At 48.8% G+C, this 20,833-nt stretch overlaps 1 protein-coding gene and 2 non-coding genes across 3 annotated transcripts in view; all 3 read left to right on the forward strand.

The window, feature by feature from the left end:
- The window catches only part of LOC127041591 (uncharacterized), a 592,831-nt gene that overhangs the window by 408,254 nt on the left and 163,744 nt on the right, over window positions 1-20,833 (forward strand). The window contains exon 11 of the mRNA XM_050935616.1: window positions 6,048-6,130. Coding sequence (XP_050791573.1) covers window positions 6,048-6,130 — 83 coding nt within the window. The remainder of the gene's footprint in view (window positions 1-6,047; window positions 6,131-20,833) is intronic.
- On the forward strand, window positions 11,342-11,413 carry TRNAC-ACA (transfer RNA cysteine (anticodon ACA)). Its single transcript has one exon. It is a non-coding gene; the product is annotated as a tRNA-Cys (tRNA).
- TRNAK-UUU (transfer RNA lysine (anticodon UUU)) lies at window positions 15,021-15,093 on the forward strand. Its single transcript has one exon. It is a non-coding gene; the product is annotated as a tRNA-Lys (tRNA).

Genomic DNA, 20,833 nt, shown 5'->3' on the forward strand with positions numbered 1-20,833 from the left:
TAAAGAATGCAGGAATTTGAAACAACACTGACTATGTTGCCTCTGCAAGCAGAGCTCAAAGGGGGCCAATACCGCTGAATTGCGGCCACGCTAGCCCTAATCCGACATGGCAAATGCCTATTTCAGCACTACTCCCCTCGTCGGGGAGGAGTACAGATATCGGTATTAAGAGCCCTTTATATCGATATAAAGGGCTTCGTCGTGTGGACGGGTGCAGGGTTAATGCGATTTAATGCTGCTAAATTAGATATAAACACGTAGTATTGACCAGGCCGGAGAGAGCAGCAGGTTTTCCCTACTGTTTCCCAGTCTTGTTTTCTTAACTAGTTCTCCTCCACACCAAGTTGCTCTTTTACTTTGTGAGTCTGGCAAGCTCAGCTGGCAGAGCATCAGACTTTTAATTTGAAGGTCCAGGGGTCAAGTCCCTGGTCAGGTGATAAACTACTCCCCAAGATGTTAAACTGTTTCTCTGGGGTCCTCCTTGACATAGCTTGTTCTCTTCAGGATTTTCCCTTTCCTCAGAAGGGCCTTTTTGTGTGCGGGTTTGAAGGGGCAACTTCCTGACAGCCCCTCTGTCCTTGCAGCCTGGAGGAATAAAGGCCTCTGGGCATATAGCATGTTCCTTCCCTGCACACATACAAACACATAGAATATCCCTAGGAATTAGAATCACCTGCTGCTTTCTCCTGTACTGCTGGATCCCCAAATGACGATGCTCTTCAGCCTAAACGCATGTCCTTTCTTTTCCCAGTGCCCCTCAATCCCAAACTTCAGTCCCTCCTATGCACACTTCTTCTCACTCCCAACTAGAGCCTACTCCTCTGCACCCTTCTCCTCTGTCCCTACCCACAGCCCCCTCAATCCCAACCCACAGGCCCCTCCTATTCCCAGTGCCCCTCAATCCCAACCCACAGCTCCCTCCTTCCCTCCAGCAGCAGGTGCTTCAAACCCCCTCAGGAAGATTTTCTTGCAAGGTTTCGTGTATGAGTCTGCATGTGGATTTTACAATATGTTGGGTTGCTTGCCGAAATGATCACTTTTGCCTGGTGTTGGACTCCCAGTCTCCTTGTTATTAGGGCAGGAGAAATAAAGCGTTGTTATCCTTGTTGTGTAAATTGAGGGCTGCACAACTGTGCTCGGCAGACCCCAACTGAGGGACTCATGCTCAGTTCAATAGCACTTGCTAAGCAGGCGACAGAGGTTCAAAAGCCAAATGGGCCTGCGCCTGGGTCTTAATACTAAAATTTAGGGATTAGATCAGTGTTAGGACAGGGTGGCTGTGGAGGGATGAGTGAGAACATAGTGAGAATAGTGCCTTCTTATTTTCTCCCCTTTCCACCGAGGGTGGCAGGTGCACTCTACAGAGGCACCTCTGGGCTTGCACTGACTAAGGACAACAGCTGTGAGTGGAGTGCAGGGGCGGGGTCATGTTAAAGGACTTTTGGTTGCTGGACTTATGAACCGTAGGGAGAAGGACACTGCCCAGCTTATTTGGGGGGTGGGTCTTTTCCTCTTGGTTTATGTTTATGCGTTGGGGCTGCTGACATGACTTCTGCTAACCCTGGGCTTACACTGCAATGTAGACATACCCTGAGAGGGCATCTATAATGTAATAAAAGCCCTGTGGCCTGGCTGGCCTGGATCATCTGACTTGGACTCCTGGGGCTCAGGTGTGAGGCTACAAACTGCAGTGTAGACATTTAGGCTCAGACTGGAGCCCAGGCTCAGAGACCCTCACCCCTTGTGGGGTCTCGGAGGCTGGGCTGAAGCCCAAGTGCCTACACTGTAATTTTATAACCCTGCAGCACAAGCCCCACAAGCCTGAATCAACTGACCCAGGGTTTCAGAATAGTGACTTAGGTGTGTTTATGACAGTGCAGACATAATACTGCACTATGTCCACGCTGCAATGAAACATCCAGGGCTGCCCCATTCCAGCTCAGGCTCCCGAGGCTTTGGCTGTGGGGTGGTAAATTTGCAGTGTAGATGTCTCAGCTCAGGCTCAATACTGGGCTCTGGGCCCCCTCAAAGTTGGGAGGGAGTTTAGCTAGCAAATAGGTAAAACCGCAATGAAGTATTACCCTGGACTCAATGGCATTTCTCCATTGGTCTGCCTGCTTTGGGGCAGGGACAATAGCACATCCTACTGCATTCATTATTTCATAAGGTGGTTTAGGATTTTCTTTCTCAGACACTGGGCACAAAGCAGGAGACAACCCTCGGCATAAACTAAATGAGCTGCCCACAGATTCTGGCAGCCACAATGAGCATTTGGTGTGAGAGCTCAGACCTGCCCCTGTCCCAGAGGGAGGGGGTCATCCATGAGGGGACTGGACCACTGACCTACCAGCTCCTAACTCCCAAATGTTCAGTAACTCTGTTATCAGTGCCTGTGTGTGTAATTTAAACCATAAGAAAACCCACACTGGGCTAGACCAAAGGTCCTTCTGACAACAGCCAAGAGCAGGTGCCTCAAAAGCCACTCAACAGGGCACCACTGGCAGTTATTATCCCTGCCTCAAAAGCAGACAGACCAACGGAGAACTGCCATGAGTCCAGGGTAATACTTCCCTGCGGTTTTACCATTTCCACTTGCTAAACTCCTTCCCAGCCTTCTGGGCTCCTAGACCTATCCTAATGTTATGTCTACACTATGATTAAAACACTCAGATCACCTGTCTCAAAGCCCAGGTCAGCTGACTCAGGGTTATGGGACTTGGACTGCAAGACTATAAAATTACAGTGCAGACATATGGACTGGAACCCAACCTCTGAGGCCCCACGAGGGGTGAGGGTTTCTGAACCCAGGCTTCAGTGTGAACACAAATATCTGCACCACAGTTTTTAGCCTCTCAGCTTTAGCTCCATGAGCCCAAGTCAGATGACCCAGGCCAGCCATGCTGCCATCTTTATGCCAGGAGAGATGGATTCTAAGGGTACGTTCCCATTGCAATGGAAGCCCAGGTGTGGCATGCTGTGCTCAAAGCAGCACCCTGCAAGCCCCATATTCACCACTCTCATATAATGATGATACGTTTTGAACAAAGTCTGCCTGGTGAGGAATCATTTCAAAAATCTTGAACTGTTCATCTGTTGAACCTTAATGTCTTCTTGCATTCTATGTGCTCACATTGGTTTGAGAAGTTATGAAGTTTGCTCTGTGTGCATTACAGAAATATGTTATGAGGTTGGCAAATGCCCCCCACCAGCCTTTCAGGTGCGACAAGGGAGGAGCCAGACTCACTGCTGGCCCACTGAAGGTGGCTACAGTCCCAAGGACTATCCCAGGAACCTTATACGATGCAGACTTCACCAGGATAATACAGCAACAATGGACACTCCTTGACTCACATCATAGCAAAGGAGCTTTCTAGAAAGTTGGAAGAAACTATGAAAGAGGGGAAGAGACATCATGACTTGGCATCTCTCCCCCACAAATCAACAGCTGGAAACACACCTGGATGACAAAACTGATTCATAAATCAGAAGATAATAATAATAATACATTCAAACCAAAGTCCCAAAATAGCTAGTACTGGTTTTTCAGCTGAAAATTTTCAGTTTGGGGAATTTTGTTTTCCCAGTCAGACCTTGCCAAGGGAAGCAGGGAGAAAATGTTTGAGTTGCCTCCTTCAGAACAGCTTAGCCTAGACACTCTTGCTGTGGGTCACTGTCATGGCCTTGCTGAGAACTGGGGTATTTTAATAATTTGGGGAGGTCTCGGGGTGTTTGAGGGAGATTATGAGGCTGTTACCTCATAATCTCATATAAAACCTCATAAACCTCATATAAAAGCTAAGACATCCAGGGCTTGAGAACTTTATTTTTAGAAATCTGAGATTCAGACATTGTATTTAAAGCAAGGGGGTTCCTGAGCAGGCTTTTGTCTGCAGGAAGCAACATTGTTTTGTCTGTCGTTGTACCAAAGGGGGAGATGGTTATCTAGAAAGGAAGAGTGAAGACTAAATGCATTTGATGAAGATGGGATTTGAACCCATGCAAGCAGAGCACGATGGATTAGCAGTGCATCTCCTTAACCACTCAGCCACCTCATCTGAGATGTCAGGAAATGGACAGGATGAGAAATCTAAGGCCAGCAGAGACAGGGACACTAAGGTATTTTTAAATACTAAGCGGAAGCAGGGTCTGAATGAGCTCCCCCCTCACACCTACTGACCAGCTGTGGGAAAGGCTTCAGGAACAGACCGTGTTTGCATAGACATGCCTACTCTGCCTAGGTATGCAGCATCATGGGACCGCTTCCCCAAAATGACCAGTTTTAGCTGGTGGCGGGTTACAAATCACTTTAGCACTGACTGGTATGAAATGTTGTTATCCTTCCTGCATGAGTGAAGGGCAGCAGAACATACTTAGTCGGTCCTGATAGGTGAGGAATAGCTTTTATTGGACTGCATAGAAGTGATTCAGAACATCACCCTAAAGAAGTGGTCCCCAAACATTTCACACTGTGCCCTCTTATCCATGGCTGTGGGCCCTCGGAGCCACAGTTGAAAACTGGGGCTGGGAGTGGGGTGTTGCTTGCTGAAGAAAGGGGTGCCGACAGGGGTAAGGGGGTCAAGGCCAAGCTGTTAGTCAAGGGCTCTGGCTGAGGGTGGGGTTGGAAAAGAGCTGGGACAGAGTCGGGCTGACTGGTGCTCCCCCCATGGGGGCTGGCTCAGCCCCTGAGGTGCCCCTATGAATCTTCCTCTCTGTTCCCCTAGGAGTCATGCCCCACATTTTGGGGACCACTGAACCCTACACGTTAAGCAGGGGCTAGTAATGCCAAAGACGAGGGAAAGGGAGAACAAGTGCAGGGGCCCCAGCACTGGAACTAGGCCCCCTCACTTCTGTCTGTGGCTCTGCCCCCTGCCACACCTTCCACCCATGGCCCCATCCACTATGTCACTTCTGTTCCACCACTTCCCCCACTAGCCCCACCCTGTCACTCCTTTACCCCTGCCCCGCTGTGGCCCCAAGACCAGAGAAGCTCTGTGCCCCTGCTGCAGCCCCCGGGCCATAGCACGGAGTGAGAGATCCTCCAGCCCTGGGGCTGACATGGGGGAGACTTTTCCAGGGGGATCTGTTTTCTCCGGGGTCCCTAGTCATGGGCCCCACTGTCTCATTGAAGACATAAGGTTTTGGGAGGCTGAGCCCCCCCCTAGTCTCCATTATGTGCTGCCCAGGCTACCACTGCTCAGTGTGTGGCCAGTCTCTCTGTGTTCTCTGCTGTTTGTGCTGGGGAGCCTGGCTGGCCTTAGGGATGGGGCCCCCCAGCAGCCGCCCAGGACTTCAGGGGGTCAAAGGGCACCGTGTGCCAGTGCTAAGGTGCTCACTGCTCTCCCCTGCCCCAATGCTCCTCCGTGGCCCCATAGGGGGTTGTGGGGAGCGAGGAGCAACACTATGTGCTCCATGCATCCTGGTCATTTTCCCCACCTGGGCTGTGCTGTGAGGGGAGCATCAGAAGCTGCTGCTCTCTGCCCTCCCCTTATGCAGCCTGGCTGAGGAAAGTGACCTGGATGCAGGGAACTCAGATGATGTCGCTTCTTGCCCCCTCATCCCACCCCCGCAGCCCCTAGGGGTGCCTGGAGGAGCAGCCTTCCAGGGAGGAGTGGGCAGCAACGCGAGCTGCTCCATGCACACAGGTCACTGTCCCCACGTGGGTGCAGGAGGGGGTGCAGGGGTTAGAGATGAAGGGGGTGCAGCAGAGGGGCAGTAGCTGGTAGCACAGGAAGGGAGTGTGAGACTTAAGGGCAAAGGGGACACAGTGTAGGGGTTATGGCACAGGAGGGGGCAGGAGATAGGAGTGAAGGAGGTGCAAGGGTTGGGAGTGCAGGAGCTGGGGGGAAAGGAGGAGGGGGATCGTCCAGGGGCGATGGGGAAGTGCTAAAGTACAAGTTTTGCCCAGGGCACCATTTCCCCTAATGCTGATCCTTGATAACATTTCTTGCTGGGAGCGGGAGGGGAGAGAGATGAGGCGTTTTCTCTGTTTCTTTCATCTCCATTTTCTGCTCCTTCCTTCAATCCCAGAAACCTCCCTTGTGTTTCAGACTGTGCAGTGACGCCCTCCCCACCCCAGGCCTCTGGAGCCTTTGGAGCAGAAAGATCCCAGGAGCTGAGGATGAATCCAGGGGTGAGTAGCTGGCAGGATGGAGTCCTAGCAGCTCTTCTGGGAGTGCAGGGGAGAAATGACTCCCCTTTCTCTAGATTCTCCCCATGGGGCTCTGGGGAGCAGGGAGCGTTGTGTGATAAATTCCATCCAACATCCCCCTTTGATCCAAGCCAAGGGACATCTCAGCTCTGCACGTTCCCCTTGGCAGCACCAAACAAGGGATGTTTTCCACTGCGCAGGAGACCCAGCCAGGGACTGATGTGCTGGAGATATGTTGGGAAAGGGACTGTCTGAATTCCCAAGGCAGGAAACGAACAATCTACAGCGACATCATTAACCACAAACACGCTCTAACCATGATCCAGCCAGTAGGGAAATGGGCAGGAATTCTTGCTGTTCAGCCATGGCCACACGTACAGAGCTGCACAGCAGTGAGTGTGCTGGGGAAGCTGGTCTGAGCAAACAATTGGAAATGCCCCTTCAGTGAGAACAGAACCAGAGTGTAGAAAGGCCCCTGTGTAAGTGGTTGTGGCTGAGGGCTTAGGGAGCTGGGGTATGACACCATAGGGGTCTTTCTGTGGAGGTTTGATTTTTGCCAGCTAGGAAAGGCTGGTGTGTGGTGTCTTCATGGCTGTACTTTCAGTGATGCAGGTTTCTCTATCCCATTGTTCCATGGGCATCCTACTAGATTGCCAGCTGCCTTTCAACTGCAGTGTGGAGACTGTTTGTGTGCGGGGAGAGACAGTGTGTGTGTTGAGGTAGGTAAGACCAGATCATTATTATCCCTACTTGAAAGAGGGAGAAGCTAAGGCTGAGAAAGGAGAATTGACTTGTCTTAGGTCACACAGCCAGTCAGTGGCAGACTAGGGAAAAGGACTCAAGAGCCCTGATTTTGAAACTAACCATCAGATCTTGAATTTCATACATGGAATGACCTGAGTAAAGTGCTCTCACAAGAGCTCAAGACCAACAAGAGTGCACAGTAATTATTCAGCAAGTATTTGAGGAGAACTGCAATGTTAGAGAGAATCACAAACTGCTCAGAGACCATTAATGCAGAGAAGCAGCAAAATTCTTTAAACATATGACTGGTTATGACTTATTTACTTGGTCTTAAAAGAGAAGAAAAAGGACCTGAGTCTCCTCCTTGTCAATAACCCGCTGCTTAGCCAATCAGGGTAGAGACTGAGGAAGGGAGGCTGAGGGTTCTCACCAGAGAGCCCAAAGGATGGCTCAGGTCACTGGTGAGGATCATTGCCCGAGCACTATCTCAGCTGCACATTTTTGGGTGGACCTCCCAGAGTGGGAGCTACAGAGCACTCCCCCGCAACACACATGCACGCACACATCCACACACACACCTCACTCTTGGTGTTGGGAGGGGAACAGGTGAAAGGACAAAAGAAGAAAGAGACAAAGAGAAAGGAGGGAGGGATGGATGGAGGAAAAGGTGAAACAAAAAGGACAAACCCTAATGTCCCCAGTGATTCTAAGGGACAAAATCTCAGGTGTGGAATAAAATTCTGCCTCCTTAACCTCGTATTTTCCATGCCTAGAATTCAACTGTCACCAGATGGATCAGACTGAACAGGTTTCAAACCTCGAGGAGGCTCTTACCTTCTAAACAGGGATGGCTGTTTTCTAGTAAAATCAGGCAAAGGGAAGGAGAAAACTCAAAAGAGGTTCCTCCTGGCGCTCACGTCCGTGAACCCGAATACTCTCTCAGTCCTCAAAGAGAGACCTGGAGAAGGAGACTTGCTGAAGCAAAGCCACAGGGGTCTTTGAGGTTTCCCTGGCCCCTCGCCCCTCTCCTGCCTGGCTGATGTCAGCATCTCTCTGTGAGGTCATCACTTCCCCACCACCTTTGACCAATAGTCTGAGGTCCTGCAAAAGGCTTTTGTGATGTCACTGCCACACCCCTCCCTTGCTGTGCTAATGTCCTGCCCCTGGCCAGGCACTTTGGAGGTTTGAGCTACTCCCTGTGGATCACCCCACTCAAGGAGCGTTCGTTCTCGGAAGCAAGCCAGTAGTTTTGGATCATCTGCAAATTTTGTCACCTCACTGCTCAGCAGATCATTTATTAATATGTTCACTAGTCCTGGTCCCAGTACAGACACCACCAGATACTTGTTTTCATCCTGAAAACTGACCATTTAGTCCTACCCTTTGTTTCCTATCTTTTAACCAGTTATTGATCCATGTGAGGACCTTCCGGAGGTGAAAGTAATCCGGTATGTTACGGTATGGGGTACTGGCAACAGCCAGTACGCTGTGCCAGCACGGCCCGTCTTCCCCAGGCTGGTGATTTAAAGGGTCCATGGCTCCCTGCTGCGGTCGGAGCCCCGGGACCATTAAATCACCTCCCAAGCCCCCCTGCCGGAGCTCCGGAGAGCAAATCACTGCCGTGGATGCTGCTCTCTCCCGCTCTGCAAACACAAAGCAGGGGCGTCAGAAGCTTCCTTACAGTGGGGGGGGGGCACTGTTATCTGAACTGTGGCACCCCCATGACACTCCTTCCTTAAGGACCCTCACTCACAGCACCTCTCCCCTCGAGGCCACACCCACAGAACGCCTCTTCCCCAAGACTGCACCCTTCCCCCCCTCCATCATTTGTCCTAACAGCCAGTAAAGAGTGGTGGGGCATGGCCCTCTAACCCCCCCTGTTCCAGCACCCCTGACACAGAGCTAAGCAGGCAGCAGTGTGTACGTGTATGTGTGTGTGTGTGACAGAGAGTGCTGTGCTGTGCTGAGCTGAGCCAGTGAGAGAAGAGGGGCTGATTTTGGGGCTGTCCCCTGCCTCAGGACTGGTTGCCTCCAGCAGCTGTCTGAACTTAGAGACAGTGTGCCGACATACTCACTCTTCCGCAACATACACACTGTCTCTCCTCCCCACACACACATGCTCTCTACCCCACCACGCACATTGCAGTTGAAAAGCAGCTGGCAATCTAGTAGGATGCCCATAGAACAATGGGATAGAAAACTGTATCATGTGATGCTGTACCAGCCCGTGAGGCATTGCAAATCCTTCCCAAAGCACCCTGCAGCCAGTTGCACAGTGAGATAGCTACCACAATGCACTGCTCTCTGTGGCCATCCAAGAGATGCTAGCATGGATGTGCTCTGGTGACACAGGATGGACATGCAACAGGTGTTTAATTAAAACCCTTTTTCTAAAGCCACATCCCCCTTTACTGTAGGCCTAGCAAGAATGTGAGACAAGACCCAGCTCCACTGAAATTAAAGGACCACAACTTCCTCCACTGTTGGCAGGACTTGAACCTGTGCAGGGAGCCCACCATGGACTTCTAACCCATTGCCTTAACCACTTGGCCACAACTATGTGCTTGACATGTGTTTCTCACTGCACTCTAGTTCTGCTCTCACTGAGTGATCAATTCCAGTGGTTTCCTCAGACCAGCTTCCACAACACACACACTGCTGTGCCGTTGTGTAAGTGTGTCCATGGCTGAACAGCAAGAATTCCTGCTCCTTTCCCTTCTGGCTGGAGCATGAGGAGAGTGTGTTCATGGTTAATGACGTTGCTGTAGCTTGTCCATTTCCTGCCTTGCTCATTCAGACAGTCCCCTTCCCGTCATATCCCCAGGGCTTTGCCAGGGGGTTGGTGGCTCCTTTCTTTCTTCACCCTGGAGTAAACTCAGCTTTTTATTCCATCCTTGATGTTTCAAGGAATAACAACAGATGACCAAAGAAAGAGGTGGACAGGGTGGGTCTCAGGGGAGGGGTAGAGAGATGTGGGTGGTGGGCAGGGCCGGCCTCAGGGGAGGGGTCAGAGAGGTACAATCAGTGGGCAGGGCAGGTCTCAGGTGAGGGTCAGAGAGGTGCAAGTGGTGGGCAGGGCAGGTCTCAGGGGAGGGTCAGAGAGGTGCAAGTGGTGGGCAGGGCTAGTCTTAGGTGCGGGGGCAGAGAGGTGTGAGCGATGGGCAGGTGAGTCTCAGGGGAGGGGGCAGAGAGGAGTGGGTAGGGTGTGTCTCAGGGGAGGGGGCAGAGAGGTGTGGGCAGTGCGAGTCTCAGGGGAGGGCTCAGAGAGGTGTGGGCAATGGGTAGAGTGAGTCTCAGGGTAGGGGGCAGAGAGGTGTGGGCAGGGCAGGTCTCAGGGGAGGGGCAGAGAGGTGTGGGCAGTGCGGGTCTCAGGGGAGGGGGCAGAGAGGTGTGGGCAATGAGCAGGGTGAGTCTCAGGGGAAGAGGCAAGGAGGAGTGGGTATGGTGAGTCTCAGGGGAGGGGGCAGAGAGCTGTGGGCAATGGGCAGGGTGAGTCTCAGGGGAGGAGGCAGAGAGGTGTGGGCAGCAGGCAGACCTTGGGGTAGAGGGTGGAGAGGCGCGAGGAGGCCTTGCGGGAGGAGAGGAGCGAGCGAAAGGTGGACCAGCAGGCCTCAGCCAAAGAGGAAGAGTAGGTGTGGGAAGTGGCCAAATGGGAGTGAGGGCAGAGCACAGGTGGGGCCTCATATGGAGGAGAATGAGTGAAGGGGGTGGAGTGGGGGGACAGCACCTTGGTCTGGGCAGGGCTGCCCACAGGATTCAGGGGGCCTGGGGCAAAACAATTTCGGGGCCCCTTCCATAAAAAAAAGTTGCAATACCATAGAATACTATATTCTCATGGGGGCCCCTGCAGGGCCTGGGGCAAATTGCCCCACCTGCCACCCCTCTGGGCGGCCCTGCCCTCAGCCTCTTCTTGTAACTCCTCTGTCCCCTAATCATTTGTGTTGCCCTCCCCTAAACTCTCTCCAATTTGTTTCTGTATTGGGGGAGGGGCGCAAAAACTGGATGCAATGCTCCAGATGTGGCCTCACCAGTGCTGAATGGAGGGGAATAATCACTTCCCTCCATCTGCTGGCAACGCTCCTACTAACCTAGCCCAATCTGACCAGTTCCCCATATTGAATGCAGACAGAGCAATATTTGATAAATTGGTTCCTGTCCATTCAGGAGGTTATTTCCCACCTATTTATAAATAATGAAGATGCTCTAAGTGGAGGGGAGAGAGCTGTTCCGTCCGTGCTGTTAATCCATCTCCCCGAGAGGTGGTAGCTATGTCACTGGGGGAAGCTATGCTGGTGTATGTGCAAGCTGTGATGTCTACGTGTATATATAAAGTATAATCAAACCCCATTTTTAAAACCCTTGTGGTCTGGGAAGAGAAAAGGAGCTCTCTGAGGCAGAGCCAGTCCTTCAAAATCCTTAAGATCACTGACTTGCCTTTGTAAATGTCATGGGAGTATAGCTCAGTGGTAGAGTGTTTCACTACAGATCAAGGGGTGCTTGGTTCAAATCCAAGTGCTCCCTTATCAACCTCTTCTTTCAATAAAAGTGATTCCATTTCCAGTATGTTCAGAAGCTCCACTAAATAGGGGTCCCTGCAATGAATAGTCACACTCAATATTTTCCTGTGCAAATGAATAAAAACCTAGCAAACATGTCCCTCTGCTGAAATCAGTTCCAATCCTCTAAGTGTCTAGGTTTGTTTTCATCAATTAAACAAAGGCACATGAAGACATATTTGCAGGTCTTTGGCCTCCATGGGCTACAATGTGTAGAAGAACAAGAACCACATCCACTTGGGAGGAATGGACTAGTTTCTATTATATTTGGTAAATAAGCTGCCACTGGGACTTAAAACTCTGTTGGAGATGGACAGGAGACTGTTACAAAAATAAAATAACCAAGATTTACCAAACTCCCTGTTATACATTCAAACCTCTCTTTGCGCACACAGTATCACTTGGGGCTCTAAGAAATGTTAACCTTCCTGTAACACAGATCATTGTTCCTTGTAACTTTCAGATGCATTCAAATGGCAGCTGTTTACAGGTCATGGGCTGCTAGTTCATGAGCAGGAGCAGAGTCTCTGTAAGTTTACCAACCATAGAGCTTGTTATGTCTGCATCTAAGTAAGTGCAGAGTTATTTCAATGGCTCCTACACTGATATCTCCTGCCCCTTCTGGCTGGTTAATTGCACTATTTGGAACCTGCTCCTAAAATTGCACCCTTTCTGGGAGTGAGTCAAAACTGCCCAAGGAAACCCCATTGGGTTTCAAGGGCAGTTCAGGCAAGGAGGTGATGGGACAGCACAAGGGTCTCAGAGCTTCTCTTTTATCGGGCCAGAGGCTGCTATTAGCATGACTGTGAGGTTCTATTCCTAGCTGTACGAGGAAAGGGGTGTCTAGTGGATTAGAGGTGGGGGCCTAGAAGTCAAAGAGAAAACATCTCTCTTTTCAGCTTCAATGCTCATTGAACAAGAACATGGCTTCTCAGGTTTCAGAAGAGCAGTTGTGTTAGTCTGTTTCCTCAAAAAGAACAGGAGTATGTGTGGCACCCTAGAGACTAACAAATTTCTTAGATTCTGTTGCCATCATGTGACCATTTCATTTACTTCTTATTGTTAAAAGGTTTGGGTACTTCACACAGAAACGTTATTTCCTTGGGAAAGACGGAGAAGTGGAAGCTGCATTGATTTAATCTTCTGAAAATTAAATAAGGATTAAAATATTCCCCAGACAGATCAGTCCCAACCATTCTCCCTCTGCTGCCAGTGAAGCTCAGTTCTGTCCCACAGCCCCAAGAACTGCTAGGTGAAAGTCCTGGGTCTGATGTGCAGTAAGGAAAAAAAAAGATAATGGATGTACCCTATCTCCTAGAACTGGAAGAAACCATTGAATCCAGCCCTTTCCTTCATTGGCCAAACCAGACAGTCTCTACGTAAAAGAATAAATGGACACAAATCAGATGTCAAGAATTATAACATTCAAAAGCCAGACGGAGAACACTTCAATCTCCCTGGTCACTCGATTACACACCTAAAAGTTGCAATATTACAACAAAAAAACTTCAAAAACAGACTCCAACAAGAGACTGCTGAATTGGAATTAATTTGCAGACTGGACACCATTAAATTAGGCTTGAATAAAGAGTGGGAGTGGATGGGTCATTACACAAAGTAATACTATTTCTCCATGTTTATTTGCCCCCTACTGTTACTCACACCTTCCTGTCAACTGTTGGAAATGGACCATCCTATGACTGCAAAACAGATTTTTTCTCCTGCTGATAGTAGTTCACCTTAACTGATCACTCTCTTTATAGTGTGTATGGCAAAACCCATTTTTTCATGTTCTCTGTGTGTGTGTGTATATATATATATATATATATATATATATATATATATATATCCCTTCCTACTGTATTTTGCACTGCATGCATCCAATGAAGTGGGTTTTAGCCCAGGAAAGCTTACACTCAAATAAATTTGTTCATTTTCTAAGGTGCCACACGTACTCTTCCTTCTTTTTCCAGATAAATTAATGGAGGTTAAGTCCATGAATGGCTATTAGCCAGGATGGGAAAGGAATGGTATCCCTAGCCTCTGTTTGTCAGAGGGTGGAGATGGATGGCAGGAGAGAGATCACTTGATCATTACCTGTTAGGTTCAGTTCTTATGGGGCACCTGGCATTGGCCACTGTTGGCAGATAGGATGTGGGGTTGGATGGACCTTTAGTCTGACCCAGTATGGTCATTCTTATGTTTTTATAAAGGGAGGGGCAAAATCCTGGGACAGAGTTTCTCTAGTGTAGTGGTTATCACATTTGCCTAACATGTAGAAGGTGTCTGGTTTGAAAGCAGGCAGAAACATGAGGGCTTAATTTTCCCAGCTCCTACTGGCCTGTCCCTACTGTTGTAGGAGCAGTAGTGATTTCTATGATCAAAAGGTCTCTTATACTTCCCCTGCTCCCACTTTTGTCTCCTCTCCCTCTCTGAATGCCCGTGAAGTGGCTTTACCCTTCTCGCTCCCTCCTGGACTACTCGAGGGATGAATGGGCTGGTTGAAGAGCAGAAAAGCTTCCAGGCAGACAAGGTGTCTGGGACTCTAATTAGGCAGCACTCACACACCCAGAGCATGGACACTGCCCAAGGTGGAGTGTGACCAACCAGATGCAGCCAAGTCATCTCTAGTTGCAGACCATTAGGTGCAGGTCCTTAAAAGGAGAAGGGGCCATGTGCTCAGGAGAGCACTCACAAACTTGTACCTCCAGTGAATGCCCTTTGCCCGGACCGCCTGGCCAGTGGTTCTCTGCGTTGTATTTCATTGTGCCTCAGGAAGACTTACCTTCATCACACCGTCCATAGCTGTGCTGTGGGACACTTACCTTGCAGAATCCTGACGTGTTCAGTGCTGTGCCTGTCCTGGGAGCGTGAGTGTGACACTCCCCTCCTTCTTCTTTTGAGCTTAGCTGTCAGTATAATAAATGTGCTGCTTTCTGCCAAACTCTGGTGGGTCATTAGTCCTCCCTACACTTACTAGCTAGCCCAATTTTGGGTAATACCTGCGATAAACTCAACCCCACAGGATAGAGGGTGGTGAAATGAGCTGAGAAAAAGCCTTAGCTTCAATATCTCCCATACGGTCCATCCTGGAGCTCTTTTTTGATTCTAGGACTGCATGGTCACCTGTGCTGATCGGTGCTCCACGCTGGGCAAACAGGAAATGAAATTCAAAAGTTCATGGGGCTTTTCCTGTGTACCTGGTCAGTGCATCCAAGTTCAGATTGCTGTCCAGAGTGGTCACAATGGTGCACTGTGGGATAGTGCCCGGAGGCCAATACCGTCGAATTGCAGCCACACTAACTCTAATCCGACATGGCAATACCAATTTCAGTGCTACTCCCCTCGTTGCGGAGGAATACAGATATTGGTATTAAGAGCCCTTTATATCAATATAAAGGGCTTTTTTGTGTGGACAGGTGCAGGGTTAATGCAATTTAATGCTGCTAAATTCAATATAAACTCGTAGTGTTGACCAGGCCAGTGAGAGCAGCAGGTTTCCCCTATTGTTTCTTGCACTTGTTTTCTTCACTAGCTTTTCCTCTGCCCCAAGTTGCTCTTGTGTTTTGTGAGCCTGGCTAGCTCAGTTGGTAGAGCATCAGACTTTTAATCTGAGGGTCCAGGGTTCAAGTCCCTGGTCAGGTGATAAGCTACTCACCAAGCTCTTGACTGTCTTTCTGGAGTCCTCTTTGATGTTACTTTTTCTCTTCAGGATTTTCCCTTTCCTCAGAAGGGCCTTATTCTGTGTGGGTTTGAAGGGGCAACTTCCTGACAGCCCCTTTGTCCTTGCATCCTGGAGGAATAAAGGCCTCTGGGCATATAGCATGGTCCTTCCCTGCACACACACATACAAACACGCAGAATATCCCTAAGGAACTAGAATCACCTGCTGCCTTCCCCTGTACTGCTGGATCCCCAAACGAGGATGCTCTTCAGCCTAAACCCATGTCCCCTCTTTTCCCAGTGCCCCTCAGTCCCAACCCTTAGTCCCTCCTATGCACACTGCTCCTCACTCCCAACCAGAGCCTACTCCTCTTCACCCTTCTCCTCTGTCCCAACCCACAGCCCCCTCCTTTCCTCCAGCAGCAGGTGCTTTAGACCCCCCCTCAGGAAGATTTTCTTGCAAGGTTTCATGTATGAATCTGCATGTGGATTTTACGGTATGTTGGAAATATGTTGGGTTTCTTGCCAAAATGATCACTTTTGGCTGGTATTGGATTCCCAGTCTCCTTGTTATTGGGGCATGAGAAATAAAGGGTTGTTATCCTTGTTGTGTGAATTGAGGGCAGCACAACTGTACTTGGCAGACCCCGATTGAGGGACTCGCTCTCAATTCAATAGCACTTGCTAGGCAGTGGACAGGGGTTCCAAAGCCAAGTGGGCTGGGGGCTGGGTCCTAATACTAAAATTTAGATGTTAGACCAACTTTAGGATAGGGTGGCTGTGGAGGGATGAGTGAGTCCCTAGACAGCACAGTGAGTACTGTGCCTTCTTATTTTCCCTCTCTTCCACCCAGGATGGTAGGTGAACTCTACAGAGGCACCTCTGGGCTTGCACTGACTAAGGACAACAGCTGTGAGTAGGGTGCAGAGAGGGGCTGGCTCATGTTAAAGGACTTTTGGTTGCTGGACTTAACAAACCGTAGGACGAAGGACACTGCCCAGCTTATCTGGGGGTGGGTCTTTTCCTCATTGTTTATGTGTTGGGGCTGCTGACATGACCTCTGCTAACCCTGGGCTTACGTTGCAATGTAGACATACCCTGAGAGGGCATCTATACTATGACAAAATCCCTGTGGCCTGTCTGGCCTGGATGATCTGATTTGGATTCCTGGGGCTCAGACTGGAATCTAGACTCAGAGACCGTCACCCCTCCTGGGGTCTCGGAGGCTGGGCTCAAGCCCAAGTGTCTACACTGTAATTTTATAACCCTGCAGCACAAGCCCCACAAGCCTCAATCAACTGACCCAGTATTTGAGAATAGTGACTTGGGTGTGTTAATGGCAGTGTAGACATAATGCTAGGCTATGTCCACACTGCAATGAAACACCCATGGCTGTCCCGTGCAAGCTCAGGCTCCCAGGGCTTGGGCTGTGGGGTGATAAATTTGCAGTGTAGACATCTTGGCTGTGGCTGAATACCGGGCTCTGGACCCCACAAGGTTGGGAGGGAGTTTAGCGAGCAAAAAAGGTAAAATGGCAGTGGAGTATTACCGCGGACTCAATGGCATTTCTCCATTGGTCTGTCTGCTTTGAGGAAGGAACAATAACACGTCCTGCTGCGTTCGTTATTTCAAAGGGTGGTTTAGGATTTTCATTCTCACACACAGTGCATGAAGCAGGACTCAATCCTCGGTGGAAACTAAATGAGCTGTTCACAGATTCTGGCAGCCACAATGAGCCATTTGATGTGAGAGCCCAGACCTGCCCCTGCCCCAGAGGGATGGGGTCATCTGCAAGAAGCTTGGAACACTGACCTATCAGCTCTTCACTCCCAAACTTTCAGTAACTCTTTTGTCAATGCCTGTGAGTGTAATTTAAACCATGACAACAGCCATCCTAGGCTGGACCAGAAGTCCTTCTAGCTCTGTGTTTTGTCCTCTGACAGTAGCCAATACCAGGTGCCCCAAGAGTTACTCAACAAAGCATCACTGGGAGTTGAACCCAGGATCTCCTGTTTATAAAACAAGGGCTTTAACCAGCTAAGCCATGGTACCTTCCTGTAGTTAGAATACAGTGTCTGCTCACACCTGACTCACTGCCATCCCCACCAGGGCCTGATAAGCTTTGCATGTGTTTGGATTCTGCAAAGCAGAGGAGCAGGTGAGGTTTTCCTTGCAGGTTGTGTGTGTGTGAATCTTTGGCCAGTTCTGCATTACAAAGTTATTTCAGCATCATTATATTGCTCAGATGTGTGAAAAACACACAACGCTCCCTTGGTTGGCCGCTTGTGGCTGGTGTACATGCTGCAATGCCACGTCCGGCGACAAAACTGCCCTGTTTTGGTGACAAAATAAAACCACCTCTACAAGAGGCCTAGAGCTTTTTGCATCAAATTTAAAGTGACAAATTGTCAGTGTAATTGCTGCTGGTCATTATATCACCATAACTGGCCTCCACCAGTATCCCATAATGCGTGCCGTGAACTCTCTTGCCCTGCATTCCTGCTACAGAGGCTGGGCCCCTCCCCTTTCATAGCTCCAGAAAGTTCTAACAGCTGAGCCGCTATCTACACTGGGATTAGGTTGATATACTGCATTGCCAGCCTAAGTAATGTAATTAGACCAACCTAATTTTGTAGTGTAAACCTGTCCAAAGAATCATACACACACCTTGGGAGCAAAACTTCACCTTCTCCTCTGCTTTACAGAAGCCAAACACTAGCAACACTTGTCAGGACGCAGTGGGCATTGGCAGAGAGTCAGGTGTGGGCAAACACAATGCTTTAAATAACAGCAGGCACCGTGGCTTAGTTGGTTAAAATACCTCTTTTGTAAACAGGAGATCCTGGGTTAAACTCCCAGTGGTGCCTTGGGGAGTGGCTTTTAGGGCACCTGGTATTGGCTACTGTCAGAAGACAAGATTCAGAGCTAGATGGACCTATGGTTTAAATTACACTCACAGGCACTGACAATAGAGTTACTGAATGTTTGGGTGTTAAGAGCTGATAGGTCAGTAGTCCAGTCCCCTCAATGTGGTTTTACCATTTCCACTTGCTAAACTCCCTCCAAACCTCTATAAAATTACAGTGCAGACATATGGGCTTGAGCCCAACCTCTGAGGCCCGGTGAGGGTTTCTGAACCCAGGCTTCAGTGTGAACACAAATATCTGCACCACAGTTTTTAGCCTCTGAGCTTTATGTCCATGAGCCCAAGTCAGATGACCCAGGCCAGCCATGCTGCCATCTTTATCCTAGGAGAGATGGACTGTAAGGGTACGTCTCCATTGCAATGGAAGCCCAGGTGTGGCACACTGTTCTCAAAGCAGCACCTGGAAGCCTCATATTCACCACTCTCATATAATGATGACATGGTTAGTACAAAGTCTGCCTGGTGAAGTATCATTTCAAAAGTCTTGATCTGTTGAACATTAATATCTTGTTGGATTGTGTGTGCTCGCATTGGTTGAGAAGTTACGAAGTTTTGCTTTGCGTGCGTTACTGAGATACGTCATGAGGTTGAGAAATGCTCACCACCAGCCTTTCAGGTGCGACAAAGGAGGAGCCAGACTCGCTGCTGGCCCATTGAAGGTATCCACATTCCCAAGGACTATCCCAGGAACCTTGTACAATGCAGGCTTCTCTGAGATAGCACAGAGACAATGGACACTGCTTGACTCACATCGTAGCAAAGGAGCTTCCTATCAAGTTGGAAGAAACTATGAAAGAGGGGAAGAGACATAAACTCATAGACTCTAGGACTGGAAGGGACCTCGAGAGGTCATCGAGTCCAGTCCCCTGCCCTCACGGCAGGACCAAATACTGTCTAGACCATCCCTAATAGACATTTATCTAACCTACTCTCAAATATCTCCAGAGGTGGAGATTCCACAACTTCCCTAGGCAATCTATTCCAGTGTTTAACTACCCTGACAGGAACTTTTTCCTAATGTCCAACCTAAATCTCCCTTGCTGCAGTTTAAGCCTATTGCTTCTTGTTCTATCATTGGAGGCTAAGGTGAACAAGTTTTCTCCCTCCTCCTGATGACACCCTTTTAGATACCTGAAAACTGCTATCATGTCCCCTCTCAGTCTTCTCTTTTCCAAACTAAACAAACCCAATTCCTTCAGCCTTCCTTCATAGGTCATGTTCTCAAGACCTTTAATCATTCTTGTTACTCTTCTCTAGACCCGCTCCAGTTTCTCCACATCTTTCTTGAAATGCGATGCCCAGAACTGGACACAATACTCCAGTTGAGGCCTAACCAGCGCAGAGTAAAGCGGAGGAATGACTTCTCGTGTCTTGTTTACAACACACCTGTTAATGCATCCCAGAATCACGTTTGCTTTTTTTGCAACAGTATCACACTGTTGACTCATATTAAGCTTGTGGTCTACTATGACCCCTAGATCTCTTTCTGCCATACTCCTTCCTACACAGTTTCTTCCCATTTTGTATGTGTGAAACTGATTGTTCCTTCCTAAGTGGAGCACTTTGCATTTATCTTTATTGAACTTCATCCTGTTTACCTCAGACCATTTCTCCAATTTGTCCGGATCATTTTGAATTTTGAGCCTGTCCTCCAAAGCAGTTGCAATCCCTCCCAGTTTGGTATCGTCCGTAAACTTAATAAGCATAATTTCTATGCCAACATCTAAATCGTTGATGAAGATATTGAACAGAGCCAGTCTCAAAACAGACCCCTGCGGAATCCCACTTGTTATACCTTTCCAGCAGGATTGGGAGCCATTAATAACTACTCTCTGAGTACGGTTATAGAGCCAGTTATGCACCCACCTTATAGTAGCCCCATCTAAACTGTACTTTCCTAGTTTATCTATAAGAATATCATGCGAGACCGTATCAAATGCCTTACTAAAGTCTAGGTATATCACATTTACCGCTTCTCCCTTATCCACAAGACATCATGACTTGGTCTCTCTCCTCCACAACTCAGCAGCTGGAAACACACCTGGAGGAGAAAGACTGAACTGATTCAGAAATCAGAAGAGAATAATAACAATAATACTTTCAAATCAAAGTCTCCAAACAAACTAGTATTGGTTTTTCAGCAGAAAATTTTCAGTTTGGGGAATTTAGTTTTCTCAGTCAGACCCTGCCAAGAGAAGCAGGGAGAAAATGTTTGAGTTGCCTCCTTGAGAACAGCTTGGCCTAGACACTAGCTCTGGTTCACTGCTCTGGCCTTGCTCAGGTTGAGGGTATTTTAATAATTTGGGCAGGTCCCAGGGTGTTTGGGGGAGATGATGAGGATGTTACCTTTTGAGAAAAAAACTAAGAAATACACCACTAGAGAATTTTTTTTTAAAGAAAACTGGGATTTAGACATTTTATTTAAAGGAAGGGAGTTCTGAGTAGGTTTTGTTTGCAAGAAGCAACACTGTTTGATCTGTCATTGTACCAAAGGGGGAAAATGGTTTTCTACAAAGGAAGGGTAAAGATTAAACACATCCGATAAGGATGGAATTTAAACCTATGCATGCAGAGAACAATGGATTAGTAGTCTATCACCATAACCATTTGGCCAGCTCACCTGAGCTATCATGAAAGAGACTGGAGGAGAAATCTAAGGCTAAGAGAGATAGGGACAATAAGGAGTTTTTAAATACTAAGCAGAAGCGGGGGCTGAATGAGCTCCCCCCCTTACATCTAGTGAGGAGCTGGGGGAAAGAATTCAGGAACAGACCGTGTTTGCACAGGTACACCTAC

This window comes from Gopherus flavomarginatus (assembly GCF_025201925.1).
Source record: "Gopherus flavomarginatus isolate rGopFla2 chromosome 13 unlocalized genomic scaffold, rGopFla2.mat.asm SUPER_13_unloc_3, whole genome shotgun sequence".
Lineage (NCBI taxonomy): Eukaryota > Metazoa > Chordata > Testudines > Testudinidae > Gopherus > Gopherus flavomarginatus.